The sequence below is a fragment of the Amblyomma maculatum genome, chromosome 11 (genome assembly GCF_055883805.1).
Source record: "Amblyomma maculatum isolate TAMU_Amacu chromosome 11, ASM5588380v1, whole genome shotgun sequence".
In the NCBI taxonomy this organism is placed as follows: domain Eukaryota; kingdom Metazoa; phylum Arthropoda; class Arachnida; order Ixodida; family Ixodidae; genus Amblyomma; species Amblyomma maculatum.
The window spans coordinates 83,415,041-83,434,154 of record NC_139354.1 but is presented as its reverse complement, the minus strand read 5'-3'; the positions used below and the strand labels follow the sequence as shown (position 1 = coordinate 83,434,154).

The 19,114-nt window shown below is 41.8% G+C and overlaps 1 protein-coding gene across 1 annotated transcript in view; it reads right to left on the bottom strand.

Moving 5' to 3' along the window:
- LOC146174284 (uncharacterized) overlaps positions 1-19,114 on the bottom strand; it is a 67,423-nt gene that overhangs the window by 28,708 nt on the left and 19,601 nt on the right. The window contains exons 3-4 of the mRNA XM_084585368.1: positions 12,467-12,560; positions 6,561-6,611 (exon numbers count right to left, since the gene is read on the bottom strand). Of these exons, the coding sequence (XP_084441494.1) occupies positions 6,561-6,611; positions 12,467-12,560 (145 nt within the window). The remainder of the gene's footprint in view (positions 1-6,560; positions 6,612-12,466; positions 12,561-19,114) is intronic.

Sequence of the window (19,114 nt, the reverse complement as noted above, 5' to 3'; positions counted from 1 at the left end):
CACAATGGAGAAAGGAAAGAACTTAGGAGAGGCCCTGACGTCCCTTTTTTTAAGGCGGCGCGGCCGCGCCGCGACCGGATGCTTCAGTGTCTCTCCTCCTCCTTTACCCTCCGCGTTTTCTATCTCCGCGCCGCTGACGTACCTGACGGGCCACTAGCAATGCTGTTGCTAGTGGCCCGAGTATTCATAGCAATCTGTTGCTAATGGCCCGACTTCGCTAACCCTATATTTTGGCGTCACTTCCGCCACACTTCCTCTAATGCATTGGGAATGGCAAGGACCTCTCCTAAGTTGTTTCTTTCCTCCATGAGCGGCACGCAGTCTTCTAGACCCGAAGTGAGCATGGTTAACATGTGAAGATTGTCATCATCACCAGCGCTACTGATCACACAGATCCAGTCATGTCGGAACGCGACAAGTACAACACTTGTAGATAAAACAGTATATATTTATTGTGACTTATATGCTCCAGGTTACAACTACCTTGTTCAACGTACCATGGTAAAACGCTAATCAATACTTTTGCAATCAATATTCACCATTCTTTCATTCCACTATCAGATACCATTAACGCCAAACGCAAATATACGCAATCGCAGGCCCGCCTTGGTTTCCCGAATGTTTGAACTTGGTTATTTATTTGCATAAACAGGAAATACTTACAGTTGTGAAGCTAGGTCTAGTAAGGGACAAAAACGCGAATAGTTTCAGTGTTCAGTGCCTAATTTCGTTGAGTTGAGTTTCGTTTCCTAGCAGCGTTGCTTAGTTGCAATTTCTATAAGTAAAATTTAGCAGCGTTGACCTTCACAACAGAAAACGAGAATCATGCCAATGAATCCACCCAGGACGAGAAACCAAGTGAGAGTCAATAGGAATTCCTAGGCTACAAAAACGGAATGCTCGAAGGCGGATGAGTACTAGTGTGAGAAAAACAAGAACATTGGTACTATATTCATAAATTCATAAAATAACTTATCGGTAAAGCAATCTAAACGCTGTGGGATACAATATGCTACTATTAGTGAGCTGAAAAGGCACGTATTTTTGATCCGCAAGCACTTGAACGAAGACGGGCACTCTGACAGAGCGCAAAACTAAGTGAAAGAGCGTATCCGTGCACTACAGCAACTGATTTTGTTTTTGTAGCAAGGGCACCTGACACGGCAGTTGAAAATTCCCATGGAATGGTCCAAACTCGCAAGACGATGCTTGCGTTCATTGATCATTTCAAAGAATCTCAGAAGTGAAACATCCACTAGTGACGCATGGCAGCCGTAACGTTCTGATGAAATTTTTTCTAAGTTTTTTTCTTTTTTCAGTAATTTATTTTCTTTTCTTGTATGGCTTCGTTTCGATGGAGACGAAATGGAGTGGCGTCCGTGTTCTGTGCAACAGCACTGAGCGTTAAAGAACTCCAGGTGGTCAAAATTTTCGGAGTCCGCTTTACGGCGTCTCTCATGGCCTGAGTCGCCTGGCGACGCTAAAGCCTTACAAAAAAAACCAAATCATATACTCTTCACTTTTCATTTCTTGTCATTTAGTTGCCTTAAAAGTTACATTACAGCAGTACTTTTACTTCTAACATAATTAATTTCCTTCTAATTCCTGCTATTAGACTGCGCCAGTGCCCTTGGTAGAGGCAGCACCAGGTACACCCAATATGGCACCGCGAAAGCATAGAGGAAAGCGTAACGAATTGTCCAAAAGACAGTACACTGAGAACTGTGCGACTGATACTGCATGTCGTACTGTGTAGCTGTGTCAGTTATTGCGGGTACGTATATGAAGTGATAGACACAACCATTTCCAAAGCAGCAATATGTAAGGCGTCAAGGGCCAGCCGAAAGCCCGCATCATGTGAGATGAAACTCAAAACTAAGAGGGAGATTGCTGTGACATTCGCTGGGCAGGTGGTATACAGGTGAAAATGTCCATGAAGTTAACAGTGTACCTAGCGCAAGCTTTGGTGTGGTTTCCTGGTACCACCGAAGCAATAAATAGCCTGCCTTGGTAGCTTGAAACAATGCAGACCTCACCGAGCAAGCAAGACATTTGGTAAGCCAATGATTACTTTCTTGAATGCAACGAAAGTGAAAAGTTCTTGATCATGTTTATTTTCGACGTTTTGTTAATGTCCCAGTTTTGTAATGCTGCTTATGCGACGGAATTTGGCTCGAATGTTTATGTGTATGGAGTCTGCAGAGAGTTGGCTATTTTAATGCGAAAGCACTTAACAACTCCTGTATGGCGCCCGCAGAAGAGAGACCTAAGCTGGCAGCTCCTGCCAGGCGACCATGGGCATGGACACGGACACGACAAACAGCGACGAGTGGTTAGACCTGGCGTAGTATTGCTTTCGCAATAAACGTCACAGCTGCGCATGCGCAAACCACGTGATGTCAGCCTTCACGTCTGCCGTCAGCTGTGGGGACCAACTGGGAACGAGTGTGCTCCAACGCCGCCGGGCGGCGCTTCTTGCCTTCCCCGAGTGACAGATGCTGCGCCCTTCCTTTCCTATAAACGAATTACACAACGCCGGTGAACTTAAACGCGCTCAACATGGAAGCCAAGGAGAATTCAGCTGCTGGCGAATAACGCAAAAGACTGGAGAAATTACCTTTTTCTGATCACAAGGTAGTCACTGCTTTTCGCTACGTATATCCAAGCATACCAAGCATACAAGCAAAACGCCAGCTTCTTCCGACTGAACTGAAAAAAAAAAAAAAACGGCGACGACGCGCAGCCGACAGGAGAAGGCATCAGAAAGCCAATGAGCGCCTGAGCGGCAGTCACGTGATTCTGGACGAAGCCCCACAGTTCGAAGGAGTTGCGAGCGCGGCTCGCGAAAGAAGCCGTTCGTCACATGCGCATCGTTTATGGTGGTGGATCTGATGCAGCTGCTGAACTCGACTGCGGCATTGAAGAAGCCGCACTTCTCCCGTGTGTCCTCTTCGGGGACGCCTCCTATCCCCGTTATTGTGCTTAATGTCTCTGGAAGGTAGCTGATCAAGACCATAGTGAACTAACTATACACAAGATCAAAAAAGTAGAAATTGTAATGGCAACGAGGAGCGCCTCTATGAAAGGCACCTGCTCCGGAGAATAGCAAATGAGACGCATGCTCGGCGCATTGCCGAGGGGGTCAGATTTACGGCATTTTCCAATCGCAGTCGCACACTGTTTGTTGCACGAGGAAAAACTACCCTTCCGGTTGGTGGTATAGTAAAACAGGAGAATGCAAGTGTGCATGCTAAGAGAGACTGCCTCACTCCTCGCCCCTTTTATCGCACCACTGCGCGGGGGTGGGTCATTGTCACCTCGCAATCGCCCCACCCCCTGGCATTATGGGTTCCTCTATTTCAAATCTCGCTAATGAACTGTTTGACGTGTCAGCATACCTCAGACCCCACTCTTATTCATTGCCTCCAGTGATGTTTTTGCAAGCATCCTCTGAGCACCGTCATCTCCGAACAATACGGCTCCAATGAAGTTTTTGCAAGCATCCTCTGAGCACCATAGTCTCCGGACACTACGGCGAAGGAAAGAAGACACGGAAAGCGGAACCAGAACCTTAGAAAATTCAGTATACGTTCTAAGAAGGAAACAAACGCGTTACAAAATAACGAAACGGGAAGAAAGCACGAGTGTACAGCGTGGGGTAGTAACATGGAGGAAGGAAAAAACTAGGAGGGAGCGCCGCGGCGGAAACGTGAAGCCTAGTCATTAAAAATATAATGGAAAGAATCATGGGAAATTAGCCGTCACGTGACACGGCAAGCGGTAGCCAGTAGCTGGTTTCGGTTGCGGTTTCGCACGCTTCGCTCCGAAGGAATGCTTTCGCGTGGCCTTCGCTACGCGACGCTTGCACCAGAAACCTGAGGCGCGCGCTGCGAGCAGGCGATGGATGGAAGTTTTGACTTTTAGACGGGCTGATAGCGTGGGGGCTGCCGCCGCCGCGCAGTGCACCTGTGTATTTCGCTAAGTATGGCTGGGTCCCCTCAGCAGCTGCGCCATATGAAATGCTTGCGGGGCTCGATGCACAAAGACGAAGCACGCGAGAACAAGACGAGGGGACGAAGCGCTAATAATCGCTTCGTCCTGTCGTCCCTTGTGTTCTTGTGCTCTGTCTTTGTGCGCTGAGTCCCGCAAGCATGAATTCAAACCAACTAGCCCAACAAAAAGTACTGCCATATGAAATGCTGCGTGCCGGGATGCAAGAACTACACGGATATGCCTCTCGGGGCTGTCGCTCCAACGGTGAGTATCCTGTTATGCGCACTCCTCGAGAAACGAAACGTTTGTTTGTCAGGGCATGTGCATGTATTGTTCGAGATGAAAATCGTTTGGTTCATTTAGGAAATGCAGACCTCAAATACACATTGTTACGCTGAAGCCAGTTCCCCAGGCATGTAATGTTATGTCGAATTCGTAGTCTCCGTGACGAAACCAAAGATGAAAAGGCTACCTGCAGTTCTCCCTAGTGTGCTAAAAACACGGAGTACAACGCAACAATTGTAAACAAAGTAACTTATGTGTTGCGACGAGACGCACAACTTTCGGCAGACCACTCCGGTAGGCTTTCCGCGGGGACATCCAGTCACTAAAAAATAGCATGTACTCTGCTGCTTTTGAGTCTGGCAACTATGTTGGCTAAATTCCCAAGAATAATTTCGCGCAAGAGAGAGAAGGAAGCGGCGTCAGAGGAGGTTCGCTTGTGGAGGCTGCGCGCGCTCCCTCCTAGTTTTTTTCTTCCTCCATGGGTAGTAAGCTGAGAAGCGCTCGCTTCCTCACTAAATGTCTATCGAGGGTTGCTGCTCAATAAAATCAGAAATTGTAATGGCAGGGAGGAGTTTCCATAGAAAGGAGCCGTCTGGAGAACTGTGCATCGCTCGCTCAACGCATTGTTATGGGGTCAGTTTTGTAGCATTTACAAGTCATGGTGGCCCAGGTTTGTTGCAGGAGGAGGATTTCGGTGAAGACTAAGGTGCGCCGTCTGCTAGTACCACATGTGGCTGTCCACGCTGTGTTCAAATGCTGTTAATGTGGTGCTTGCCGTGTCAGTGGACATAGGTGAAGTGATGAATTTGTACGTTTTCTTGGCACACATTACCCAATCGTAAGACAGAAAACCACTGCTCAAAGCTCGCGGCGTCAGGGAGAACTGGATGCGCGCGCCCGGACCCGGAGTGCGCATCGAGGCATTCCAGGGAGAACAGGTTTTCGCGCAGCTGGGTGGCAAAAAAAACGGCGTTCGGCTGTTGACCATGCGAGACCTAATTCGTCGACGCTAGCGCGGGCGTATGGCGCGAGGAGCGATTTCACGTGCAAAAAAAGCCCATGCGAGCCACACTTTACGGATTTCTAGACATCACGCGCGAATATACCATTTATATTTCCAATTATTACTCTAATCTGTGGCTGAGTGGTGACAGATGTTTCACATAGCCTGACAGTAAACACTTAAACCGTTTTAGTTGGGTCATTCTTAAAGCATAATAATGCTACGCTTGACGCATTCAAAGAGCAGAATTAGTGTAACATGTTAAGTAGTTGACGGGCAGCTGAGCTTGAATCACTGAAGTTGTAAAAATACTATTATGCGCCAGAACGAAGTTGCGGTTTTCAACTGCCGGAAAGAAATTCCCACGAATTTGAGTTTTGTGAGCGGGAACATATTAAGGACAGAGTTTCAGTGAATTTAGGTTATACCACATCATTATTCGAAAAGCGCAATGATTTGGAGTCTGAAAGGAAGACACTCGAACACGCAGTTTGACTCGTCTTCTTGACCAGCCTATGTAGGTTGCCCAGAGTAGAACCCAGCTGCGAACAATAGGCTGGTCCCCACTGATGACATCACATGGTACTTGATATCAGCAACAAAGGTAAAGTGCGGGACTGATATACCAACACAAGCACCAAAATATACTACTTCCGCGAAGAAAATACTCACGAAGGTGTAGAAACATATTCAATTAACGGTATTCGGTCCCGCAAATTAAACTTCCATTTTAATGTTCAACGTGCCCCGCCCAGATTTATTTATTTGCCCTTATTGTTCAAGTTGTTTACGTTTACTTTCGTTGGTTCTCGTAAAGTTTAGTTTTGGTTATGATTGCATACGCTCCACAGCCATTTCTTTCTCCCACGACGCACCGTGTAGAAAACATTGCTCACGCCGCTAATCATATTTCAAGGAATTAATACAGGCATTAGCACACGTCACCTGCAACAGTCTAGGAAAGACGCTTATGACAAGGGCCATAAAACTACTGAAATTATTGAAATAAAAAACTAAGCAGACTTTTATTTTTTTTTAGCTTTCTGCCATCCTCCTTATTATTCATTCGCAGAAGCCATTTTTGATAACACGAACGGCACATTAAAGTCGGTTTTGCGACTTTATCAGAATTTTTTTTTCAACGAACTGCAGCCAGCGTCAAATTTTCTTTCGGGAGCATATCTGCCGCTTCTCAGCTGCTTAATATATTTTCATTTTTATTTAGGTCTTAAAGCATAGTGTTTCAGAAACATGTAAAGTATGCCAAATGGAACCTCACCCTGCCCGTTGCACAATGAAGAACAGAATTCAGAATCCGTCAGAGTGGAATCTGCGTAGAGACATCCGAAATATTATCAGGTACAGAAAAAAGGCAGTATTATCTCACAAAGACATAGATCTTGCAACCTATAAATATTTTATATAATCTAGCACTATTTTTTGTGGCTGAATATTACCGCTGTTTGAGAAATGCAGAAAATAGCAATGGTCAGGAAAGAGGTAAGCGCCTTTTGTTAGGTTGAGCTCCTTTTTGTATGGCATATACTATTTTGAGATAACGTATTTGTTTCTCTAAATGTGATACTTTCGCTAAAGTCTAACAATTGTGGTCGGCCTAACTCTTTTGAATGAATGCCGTCAGAAAAGATTTCTCTAATTACCGACGGATTTCTCCAATTACCGACCATTGCATTTGACATATATAACAGGATTCTGGCTAGAAGTTTTTGGAATGTGCGTGCAAATCACACACTACGTTGGGCGCGGTCGGCGAACATCTTGCAGTCGCACCAAATTATCTTGTTTCGGCTCGCCGAAGATACGAAGCCTCATGACTTTACCAGAACTTAAAAAAGGCATATTTCAAACGTTATAATTATGATTGTTGGCTTTAGAGCTGTGGTTAAGGTCCTTTTATGAATAAAATTCATATGCTGCACATTTGAACGTTATAGGACAGATGTGAGCATTCATTTTTTGTTAGTTGAAGTCATTGCTTTGTTCACGCCGCTGACCTGAATAGTTAGTTTCATTTATCGCATGCATGCAAACGGGATTACTGTCCCTATTAAAATAAATGCCCCATAGCTGACATTTACAATATGATAAGATGTGCCATAATTACGTGCACCGGACGCATAATACTCGTATTAACTGCGATGTCTCAACCTTCTGAAGGTTTGCATGCTTATGTTTTTACGGCATCGCTTGAATATTTTCCCGCGAAAACCAAAACGTGAAAAATGGACGAGCCGTAGAGTCAAGAGGCATTTGAAGCTTTTAGATCCATAGTTTTACCGTTGAGCCCGTTGTTGACAGCACTGATGCAGAACACGCGATGGTGATGTCGAATCGCTGGCAGTTTTGATTGGTTTTCGGCATGACTGCTGATAATAATCTATTTGAGGCTTCTCTTATGACAGAAGTCTTCAGTGAAGATCAAGCGCTTATAACAACTGATACTTTTTTTGAAGCATGATATCCTCAGGTATTTTTAAGGTAAATGATCTCAGCCTACTTGTAGTCAATTAGATACCGCGGTCGCAGTTATCGCTGCTTGTTCCGCTTTGACGTCATATTAAATGCAAAGTGCCAGTCGGTATGTAGAAATAGTTTTTCATTAACTGTACGAAGGAAGACAAGAAAATCCATGGGCCTGCCAACCGGCTATATGTGATGGAGAAGGCCCAGTCACTTGATCAAAATCCTCTTTTCAACTCCCGATCTCAAACAATCGGGGAACAGATAAGGACCACTTGATGCCTACAGCACTTGGCAGGCTGTTTCGCTAGCTACGCGGAGGAGTCACTAAGAATGTCTTCATAACTGTGCTACTAAGCGCATAAAGTTTTTCAACAAAAAGGATCATGGTGGTCAAATGGAAGGCTAGAAATAATGAATCAATGATACAAAACAATGGCACATGTAGTCGATACATATATACACACGTACATACAAACATAAATGCACACATGCATACATACGTGCGTACGTAGGTACATACATACAATCATGAGTGCACACATACATACATACGTGCGTACGTAGGTACATACATACATACATACATACATACATACATACATACATACATACATACATACATACATACATACATACATACATACATACATACATACATACATACATACACACACATACACACACACATACATACATACATACATACATACATACATACATACATACATACATACATACATACATACATACATACATACATACATACATACATACATACATACATACATACATACATACATACATACATACATACATACATCCCTAATGCATGCATGCATACACACACACATAGTCTTTATCACAAGATTAAAGCCAAAGGGTTTCTTAGGCATTTAGTGGGTTTTCTTTATACAGAGTGGCTTGTTGGGCCGATATGTAATCTTGATACCTCGTAGTAGTCCAACCCAATTGAGAAGGTTGACGTCAAACATCTTGCTGTCATGAATTTCCTAAACTGGTAATATGAAAGACTACTGAGCTAGAGTAGGGCAGCCTCAGATCGATAGCCGAGCGAAAGTTTCAACTAGTACATTCGTCTTTGTCTGGGCCTAGCGAAGAAAAGTTCGCTTGTCACAACATTGGCTCGGCTTGCGATCTGAGGCTTCCCTTCTACTCTTGTTCAGTGCTCTTTCACACTGTGCTGCCACCTACTTTCTCTTGTTTATTCCTGGACCATTAAACTAGGAATTCATTACTAACTGCACGGTGTGGCTCAGAAGCAAAACGTGGGTCTGGACTCAAAACTATGACAGAGGCGTCCGTACCTACATACTTGCATACATACATGCATACATACATAGGTACATACATACACGCATAGATACATACGTGCATGCATACATACATACATACATACATACATACATACATACATACATACATACATACATACATACATACATACATACATACATACATACATACATACATACATACATACATACATACATACATACATACATACATACATACATACATACATACATACATACATACATACATACATACATACATACATACATACGTACATACATACGTACGTACGTACGTACATACGTACATACATACATGCATACATACATACATACATACATACATACACACACATACATACATACATACATACATACATACATACATACATACATACATACATACATACATACATACATACATACATACATACATACATACATACATACATACATACATACATACATACATACATAAATCAGTCAGTTCAGTCGTTCAGTCATGTCCGACTCTTCGCGGCCCTATGGACCATATCACACCTCGCTTTTCGGTCTCTCACTATCTTCCTAACATCACATAACTTCATCTGCAGCGCCTCGAGGATGCCATCTAACCATCGCCTTCGCTGCCTACCCCTTCTCCGGTGGCCCTCAACCTTTGCCAACGTCAAATCTTTCTCCAGCGACTCCTCTCTTCTCATCAGATGACCAAAGTAGCTGAGCTTTAACTTTAGAATTTAACCTTCCAATGAGCAGCCAGGGTTTATGGTCGACAATATCAACTGATTTGTTCTTCTGGCAGTCCAAGGATCTCTCAAGAGTGTCCGCCAGCGCCACAATTCTAAAGCGGCAATTCTTCGGCGGTCAGCCTTCTTCACAGTCCAACTCTCGCATCCACACATCACAACTGGTAAGACCATAGTGCGATTTATACGGATCTTGATTGGCAGTCTAATGTCTCTGCTCTTTACTAGGCGGTCAAGGCTAGCCATGGCTCTCTTTCCCAGAAGCAGGCGTCTCGTAATTTCTAGGCTGCAGTCTCCTTCCGGAGTAATCTTGGAGCCCAAGAGAAAATCTGTTACAGCTTCCACTTCTTGTCCATTGATGCTCCAGGACTTGAGAGGGCAATACCTCATGATCTTTGTCTTTTTAATGTTCAGTTTAAGCCCCAACTTCTCACTCTTTTCTTGTACGCGCATCAGAAGTCTATTGAGTTCCACTTCACTTTCTGCCGTTAAAGTGGTATCATCCGCATATCTAAGGTTGTTGATACGTTTTCCAGCAATCTTCCCTCCAGCTGAAGACTCGACCAGACCGGTCTTTCTCATGATGCACTCAACATATAGGTTAAATAGGCAGGGCGACAGTATGCAGCCTTGTCTCACTCCTTTATCAATCGGAAACCAATCAGTAAGGCAATGCCCAGTTCTTACTGTGAGCTCTTGCCCTTCATACAGGTTCCTGAGGAGACTGATGAGGAGAATTGGAACTCCCATAACATACATACATACATACATACATACATACATACATACATACATACATACATACATACATACATACATACATACATACATACATACATACATACATACATACATACATACATACATACATACATACATACATACATACATACATACATACATACAAACATACATACATACATACATACATACATACATGCATGCATGCATGCATGCATGCATGCATACATACAAACGTACATACATACATACATACATACATACATACATACATACATACATACATACATACATACATACATATACAATGCATGCGTACACACATAGTCTTTATGACAAGCTTAAAGCCAAATAGTTTCTTAGGCTTTTAGTGGGTCACTTTTATACGGAGTAGCTTAATGGGCCGAGATGTACTCTTTATACCTCGTGGAAGTCCAACCCAACTGAGTACTTTGACGCCAAACATCTTGCTGTCATGAATTTCCTAAACTGGGAATAAGAAAGACCACTGAGCTAGAGTAGGGGAGCCTCAGTTCGATAGCCGAGCGAAAGTTTCAACTAGTAGATTCGTCTTTGTCTGGGCCCAGGCGATGAAAGTCCGCTTGTCGCAACGTTGGCTCGGCTTGCGATCTGAGGCTCCCCCTCTACTCTTGTTCAGTGCTCTTTCATACTGTGCGGCCACCTGCTTTCTCTTGTTCTACACTGGACCATTAAACTAGGGGTGCATTACTAGCCGCATGGTGTGGCTCAGAAGCAAAACGTGGGTCTGGACTCAAAACTTTTGACAGAGGCGTCCGTACATACATACATACATACATACATACATACATACATACATACATACATACATACATACATACATACATACATACATACATACATACATACATACATACATACATACATACATACATACATACATACATACATACATACATACATGCATACATACATGCATACATACATACGTAGATACATACATACATACATACATACATACATACATACATACATACATACATACATACATACATACATACATACATACATACATACATACATACATACATACATACATACATACATACATACATACATACATACATACTGAATAAACCTTATTCCTCACTCTTTAAGCGCCGATTACCGTCTGTCATGCTTTTCTTTTCGAATTAACTTCAGTGCTTATATATTGACATTTCTCACCTGTTGATGATACGCCAGCGTTTTTAATGTTGCAAAGATTAGGCAGTTGCTACATGCTTCCGTGACAGTACATATGCTGAAACAAGGACTTCAAATTTACTTACTTAGATACGAATGTTGAAGTTGCAATAGTTTCTAAGGTGTATAATTAAGTATACAGAAATAATACACTGTGTGGCCTCAGGAGATATACTTTAATAACGTCTTCGATAACATTCGATTGTGCTGTACTCCTCAGCAGCGCGAATTATGGTTTTAGAAGCTAGTTAGAATCATATAAAGAGGTGGCACCACCAAGATTGTTCCTCGCTGCAGCTACAAGCCGTGGGCGTGGCAGTGATGATAATGTGACACTAGTGCAAAAAAGTGATGCATTTTTCGGCATACTACACGGCGTAGAGAGATGCCGCGCATCATTGTTTCACCCTCCCTGTATCATAGCGAGAAAAATATTATAGCGATATTGTTAGCACTGAAGTGCCAGATGTATTTAACAAACCTCACAAGCATTTCTTTAATAACGAATGCTAAGCATATCAGATATCTTACTAGACAGCTAGAATGCATGGTTACCTTTTTCGTGATGTAAAATTTCTCCCTTCGACGGTACTGGTTTTCCTCAAAAATCGCTTTTGTGCCTAAAAGTTTACATTTAAAGATCGCTCACAAGATGTACGTAATTTGGACCATCTCACCAACGGATGCGCTTGTTTCATCACACATTCCAGCGAAGACTCCATACGCCCAAATTAAAGTAGCCACCCACAGGTTGAATTTCGTCATTTGTTTCTGAAAAGAGGTAATATATATTTTTTTACTATAATATTTCTTCTTCTATATCAAATTTTGAGACAGTGTCAAGATCACGCATTCAACGCTAGATGCACGGAGGGTACATCACTAAGTTAGACCACGAGGCATAGTCAGCCTCCTTCCCTTGGGAACGAAATCAATTCATAGGCGGCAGCATCGACAACTCAAAGCAGGGGAAAAGCCTCAACGCCCTCACAAGCGAAGCGGCTTACTCCTAGGCGCTATTTGGAATAAGCAAGAGAATAAATTCTGGAAGAGGTGTGAAAAAAGACCGCTTGAATGAACTGACCCGCTAGCTGACGATCTTCTTACATTTTCCGCAAGCGCTTCCATGCGTGACTTCCTTTTCAATGCTATTCGGTGGAGTAGAAAAAAAAACTATTTTTTTTCTTAGGTTGGGTGAGATATGTACTTGGCTGCGTGGGTATATTTGTGTGACCACGATCGCGTAGTGTAGGTAAGGAATTTTTAGAAACGGGCCTTAGTGCGGATACGTGCAATTATTGAGGAATATGAATTTTGAAGGGTCGTTACCGGAGAGACAGCATTTTCTTTTTATAGGAAACATGTGCTTTATTAAGCTTACAATTCACATATAAATTCGCTATCATCAATTTGACACACTGCTTCAAGCTCAGTGTTAAAATGAAGAATAAATATCGCTCTTGTTTTCTAGGAATTCCTTCCTTTCAGCCCCGCGGTAGCGATGTGAAACAAGAATAGCGGGTATCATACGTGGAGAAAAGCATCCATGGCCACTACGTCTCACAGACATGAATTTTCGATCATTCTTCTTTAGTAAGTGGTGTCTCAACTCTTTTTGAGGTTTAATGCAGTGGGTGAGGAGTTCAGTTTTACTGTAGACAATTGTTAATGCGCTTGCTAACAACAATGTATGCTTCCCTGGTAATATGATACGCATAGCGCATGCTGCTCCTCATCCAACCACATGTATGCACACTAACGAGTATGCGCAGTTTCATGCTGAAGTTCAAGTTCAAGGTAACTTTATTTCCGTCGATGTAGAGGCCTCTCCACTCCCTCAGTAAGACCCTAGGGGGCCTGCAAGGAAGAGCGAGCCCCGCAGGGGAACCTCTTTCGCAAAACGACCCTTGCCAGAGTAACAGTCGACCGCAAATCATTCTCAAAACATTCAAAAGGAGTTTCGCATCTGGAGATCTATTATGTCACGTGGTGGTGACCATGCTGAAAACAGCAAACTGATAGCCTTGCGTTGCAACAAATTAACAGTTTTTTGAGCTGACTTGCACTCGAAAATAATTACGTATTGGGAGTGGAAATGAACTATGAACCACCGTGGCTCTCGGCAAAATCAATTTAAAGTCGGCTGAAAAACACCTAGACAAACCAGTCAAAGCTGTTAAAAAGTTGAGAAGAATGTGCGAGCGGTCACGATTTCCGACAACCTTTAAGGGTAGTCCATCTCCGCTATGTGCGACACTGGCCGTGAACAATCAAAGAGCAAAATACCGTTCTAGCTGCCGCAAAAAAAAATTATTTGGCGGCATGTCAGCAGCAACAAAAAAAGAATACAGTGGTTCTGTAAGAGGCATTATTACCTTATTAGCCTTATTAGCCTTGCGTTGCAACAAATTAACAGTTTTTTGAGCTGACTTGCACTCGAAAATAATTACGTATTGGGAGTGGAAATGAACTATGAACCACCGTGGCTCTCGGCAAAATCAATTTAAAGTCGGCTGAAAAACACCTAGACAAACCAGTCAAAGCTGTTAAAAAGTTGAGAAGAATGTGCGAGCGGTCACGATTTCCGACAACCTTTAAGGGTAGTCCATCTCCGCTATGTGCGACACTGGCCGTGAACAATCAAAGAGCAAAATACCGTTCTAGCTGCCGCAAAAAAAAAATTATTTGGCGGCATGTCAGCAGCAACAAAAAAAGAATACAGTGGTTCTGTAAGAGGCATTATTACCCCGTACACAGCATACACTGTACGCTTCCAAAACAGAAGGAATATAAACAAAAACATCAAGGCTGTTTAGCACGTGTAAAAGGGCCTCAGCCGTACAACATGCATGACTGATGTGCGCGCGTCGCTGGTGGAAGGCTGTAGCGCTGTCGAGAGTGACTTCGTAGTCAAGTGTTCCAGCGTGGTGAAAGCCCCAGTATCGGCTATAGGATATTTCGGAAAAGCTCTTCACTCAGTCCCCTGCGACGAATCAGCGTCAATGCCCAAACTTGGTCTCCCGGCTTGTAATCTGCTTCATGTCATCGCGAGTTACAGCTTCGGATGCTGCTATATTAGTGGTCTTTAATGCGCAGCCAGGCAAGCATCCACGCGGTGAAGGTAGGCGGCGACTACACGCGGTATCTACTGCGCGCAGAATCACTGCGTCGAGGGCAGTCATGGTGGCTAGCATGTCCGGGATATTTTTTTTTTAGATGCTCTCTATGTCATGTGGTCCGCGGATGCTACGTAGTTATTCTCCGGTGGCTTGCCTGGCTATAGTTCAAGATGCTTACAAAAACTAAGCCGTCAATATTGTTCTTCTGTCTTTGATGAGCACTTCACAGGCGCCGTGTCACAGGAGAATTTGTTCGACACTAAGCAGGTTGACTTGTACACGGTACCATTAAGCAGGGCTTTTGTTTCGGCCTTGGATAAGATAGTCAGTTGCTGCAATGAGGCACTTGTTGATGCTAGAAGGTGTTGAAATGCAGGTTTCTCGAGGTCTGCCTTCGGCATTGTGCTGTATACCACTTTTGATCACGAATGTACACTGAGAAAGCCGCAAGCTAAAGGCAAGCGATGCTCCAAAAACACTGCAATAAAGTGGCTGCATTTTACTACGGAAGCACTTCAGCATAATACTTACTCAGAGTATACTTGCACTTATAAGCAACATACATATTATTCATTTTACTAGTTTCAAGTTTATTATCAGTAAAATAATACAACGCAAAAAGCAAGCTATTACAGAAAGAGGTGCCGAAGCGGTATGCTAAAGTGGGATCTCTAGTGCGAAAGTACTAAAAATTAGTCATTATCAAATTTGAAAGAAATAAACATCAAATACTCTTAAAGAACAAGCAATAACAGGAGTAGTCAATATACACAGCAATGTAAGAGCAAGGAAGAACATATAAAGCTGAAATATTAGCACAACAAAGAACTGCACAAATAAAGGCATCCCATGTTTAAAAAACGGAAAGGGGAATTAGTAGGTTAGATTTGAGTACAAATGACGTAATGGAACTAATGTTTGAAAAATAAAGAGACGCTGAGTGTATAACGGTGAAAGAAAGGCATTGCTATGGTTAATCGATGGAAATACAATGGTCTGTTTAGCATTGATAATGGGTAGAACTGGTAGCAAAGAGCTCTACAATGAAAATACGCATGATGTTTGGATTTTAATGACTAGTAATGTGCCATAAAGCAAAATAGTGTTTAAAACAAGCTGGAATGCAGCGATGCCCAAACTAAACTTTATTAGAAAATAATATGAAAAACATGCAATTCATCAAAATCTTGGGATACATGAGTATGCTAATGACTATTTCTAATGAATTGAATAGCTCATTCCCTATCTGCTTAAAATGCGGTAGGTGAGTATTGTACGTAGTCCCCAGGGGCTAATACAGCAATTGAGAAGACTGTGGATGAAGGTGTAATAAAGCTTGGCTAGCGTTAAATTGCTGAAGTAGTTTCAAGATTTTAGAGGAATCCGCTAGCCGTGTGAAGATCTGTTTAATTTGCCTAATATTAGCAGTGAACTTCAAAAATGAGTCACGCTCAAAACTCAATTCTTATAATTGCTCATATTTTCACGAGTGACGAAAGCTGGACTTATCGTGTCTCGATGGTTTTTTTTTGCAAGCAAAAAGCCATGTACTCAGTTTTAAAGTGATTTTTTTTGGAGCTGAATCTTTTTGTTTTAATTTAGCTAAATTTTGGTTCGGTTTGTCCTTAAGTCCGTTATTACTATTATGAGAGTAAACACAGCGGTGGCGATGAAAGAATTGATGGCAAATCATGAATACAACTTAAGGTAGAACGGGACCGAGGATGGAGCCTAGGGGAACACCTATATTATAGATCTTTGGTTTGGAATGAACAGATCATATAGACACTACTTGTGCTAGGTTAAGTGAACAACATTTCACTTAATCTAGGGCGTACCGTTAATGCCTTGCGAAGAAAGTTTTCTGAAAGGAATGTCACGATCAATGGTATTGAACGTTTTAGCAAAGTCGATAAAGACCTGGAACTAACCTTCCGTTGTCAAATTTCATTCTTTAGTCGCACTTACTAATCAGTAAGTGCTACTAAAGCCAAATTATTACAAGATCCTGGGCGAACCTCAAATGCCTTGGTAGCAATGCATTGCACTGCTACCAAATGCGCTTACAATCAGTTTTTCTATTGCTTATCTCAATAACAGAAGGATTGATATTGGCCTGTGTAGATTTTAGAATTAAAACAGTTGCAAATAACTCATATGATGATGTAGGGAAAAGAGAAAAAACGATTGTGAAACGTGACGACGACTCGAAACATGTATCATGTAATTTTCTGAGGTAGGTTGGCAAATAATACTTTTAATGCATGTGCAATATATTAAGAGCTAGCGAATATTTTTCCTTCATGACGTACTTCGCTTACAGCGCTTTTGAAAGGGTATCTTAGAATTAAATTAAAAATGGGCCACTGTCTCTTATTGTAATGCCTGCTTCTGCGATCTCATTTTCATAGTAATTTTTGTTTCGGCCGTTTTAACAGTTCTTGATGCGCATTTAGATACTTTCTGTAATAGTCATCCAGTGGCTAGTAGAATGGTAGTTTTTTAGTTTTGCGGCACAGGTTTTCTTTCCTCCGTTTTTAGACTACTCAGTAAATGTGGAGGCAGCCAAAGATACACGGCGGTGAATAATTCTTTCGGTATGGAACTATAGACGTGTTCCAGTGTTCAGTATAGAGAGAACTTAAGGTAGCATGTTTGTACGGTTTGGATGGATCTGACTTTAGATTGATTGGCGCTAGTAATGACTTCTTAGAATTTTGTCTTGTTAAAATGGATTTTAAGACAACGGGTCCCCTGGCGAGAACCACCTAAGTGCGCACAGAGAGCAATAGGGCAATGATCACTGGTTTTAATTCGTATGATGAATGCATCTGGCGGAGACAATAGGTTCCTTAGAGCGTGACTGATTATTGTGCCGGAATTTTTATCCAAGTATTGAGGGGTGCAGTAATTAGTGTCTCTAGTCCATACCTTTCCAAGCAATTGATGTAGTCATCAAATGTGATGAACTATTGCCTAAGTGATTTATGTTGATATGATCTATAATGAAAATGTATTTATTCTCTTAAAAAAAAACATAATAAGCCACTGAGTGCAAACCAAATTTTATTTATTTAATTATGATTTCATAGATACTACAATCCCATATTTTGGGATTTGAGCTTAGTGGGGAAATAAAATATCGGACACAGAGCAATGGCAATGTAGAAACGAACAATGGCAGGTTGAAGCAAAACTCGTAACAAAGCAGAGTCTTAATAAAACACTATTACCTAAGTAGGGAAGAAAATGATACCATTGATGGTTGCAATACTTCATTGAATATTACAGTCAGTTGCCGTTCTTGGAAAAAAAGACTACTTAAATGGTTATCACGCGTCTGAAATGGAGTTATTTCTAAAGCATGTCTTTTCCTTTTTGCATATTTAATAAAGAAGATTATTTTGGAAAGTTTGGTTTTGTAATAAACTTTAATTAATTTAAAATAGAACATTACTCGATTGAGACGATTTCTTTGACTTATTTATGGCAAGTTAGCTCTAGTAAATAAATCACTAACTGAAGTTCTCTTAAAGCAGTTGTAAATAAATCTTACCCCCTTTCTCTGTACTTTTTATATTATTATTATTAGATTTCATATAAGGGTCCCAGATAATGGAAGCATAATGTAAAGCAAGAAGGATATTTGATTTATATTCAAGAAGACGAACTAAAGGTAGAGAAAGTTTTAGAGCTCGTCTCAAACAAAACAGTTTAAAGTTAGCAGTTGCAGTTACACTGTCAAAGTGCTTAATCTAGTTGAAGTCACTGGTAATTCATAGCCGGAGATATTTATAAGCAATCAATTCAAAGAGATAGATATCGTTAACAATGCATGCAAATTTCGAAAGATTGCGATCATGTGTGATTATCTTAGAAACGGGTATTTGAAAATTAATTGCGTTTGCCCGGATTCACACCATGCAGTTATATATTGAAGAGCTTTGTTTAACATACATTGATCGATAATGCTATGACTCTCACAGTAAATCACACAATATTCAGCATAAAGTTTGATTTTAACAGAGATATCGCGGCCAATGCCACTAATAACTATCAAGAAAATTAGAGGACTAAGTATCGAGCCCTGGGGAACGCCGAAATCTACTGTTGGAATGTCAGAAGTGTGTTTATTAAAGTTTACGCATTGTTTCCTATCGGTAACATGAGCGAAAAGCCATTTGACCAGCAGCGCATTTTTCTGAG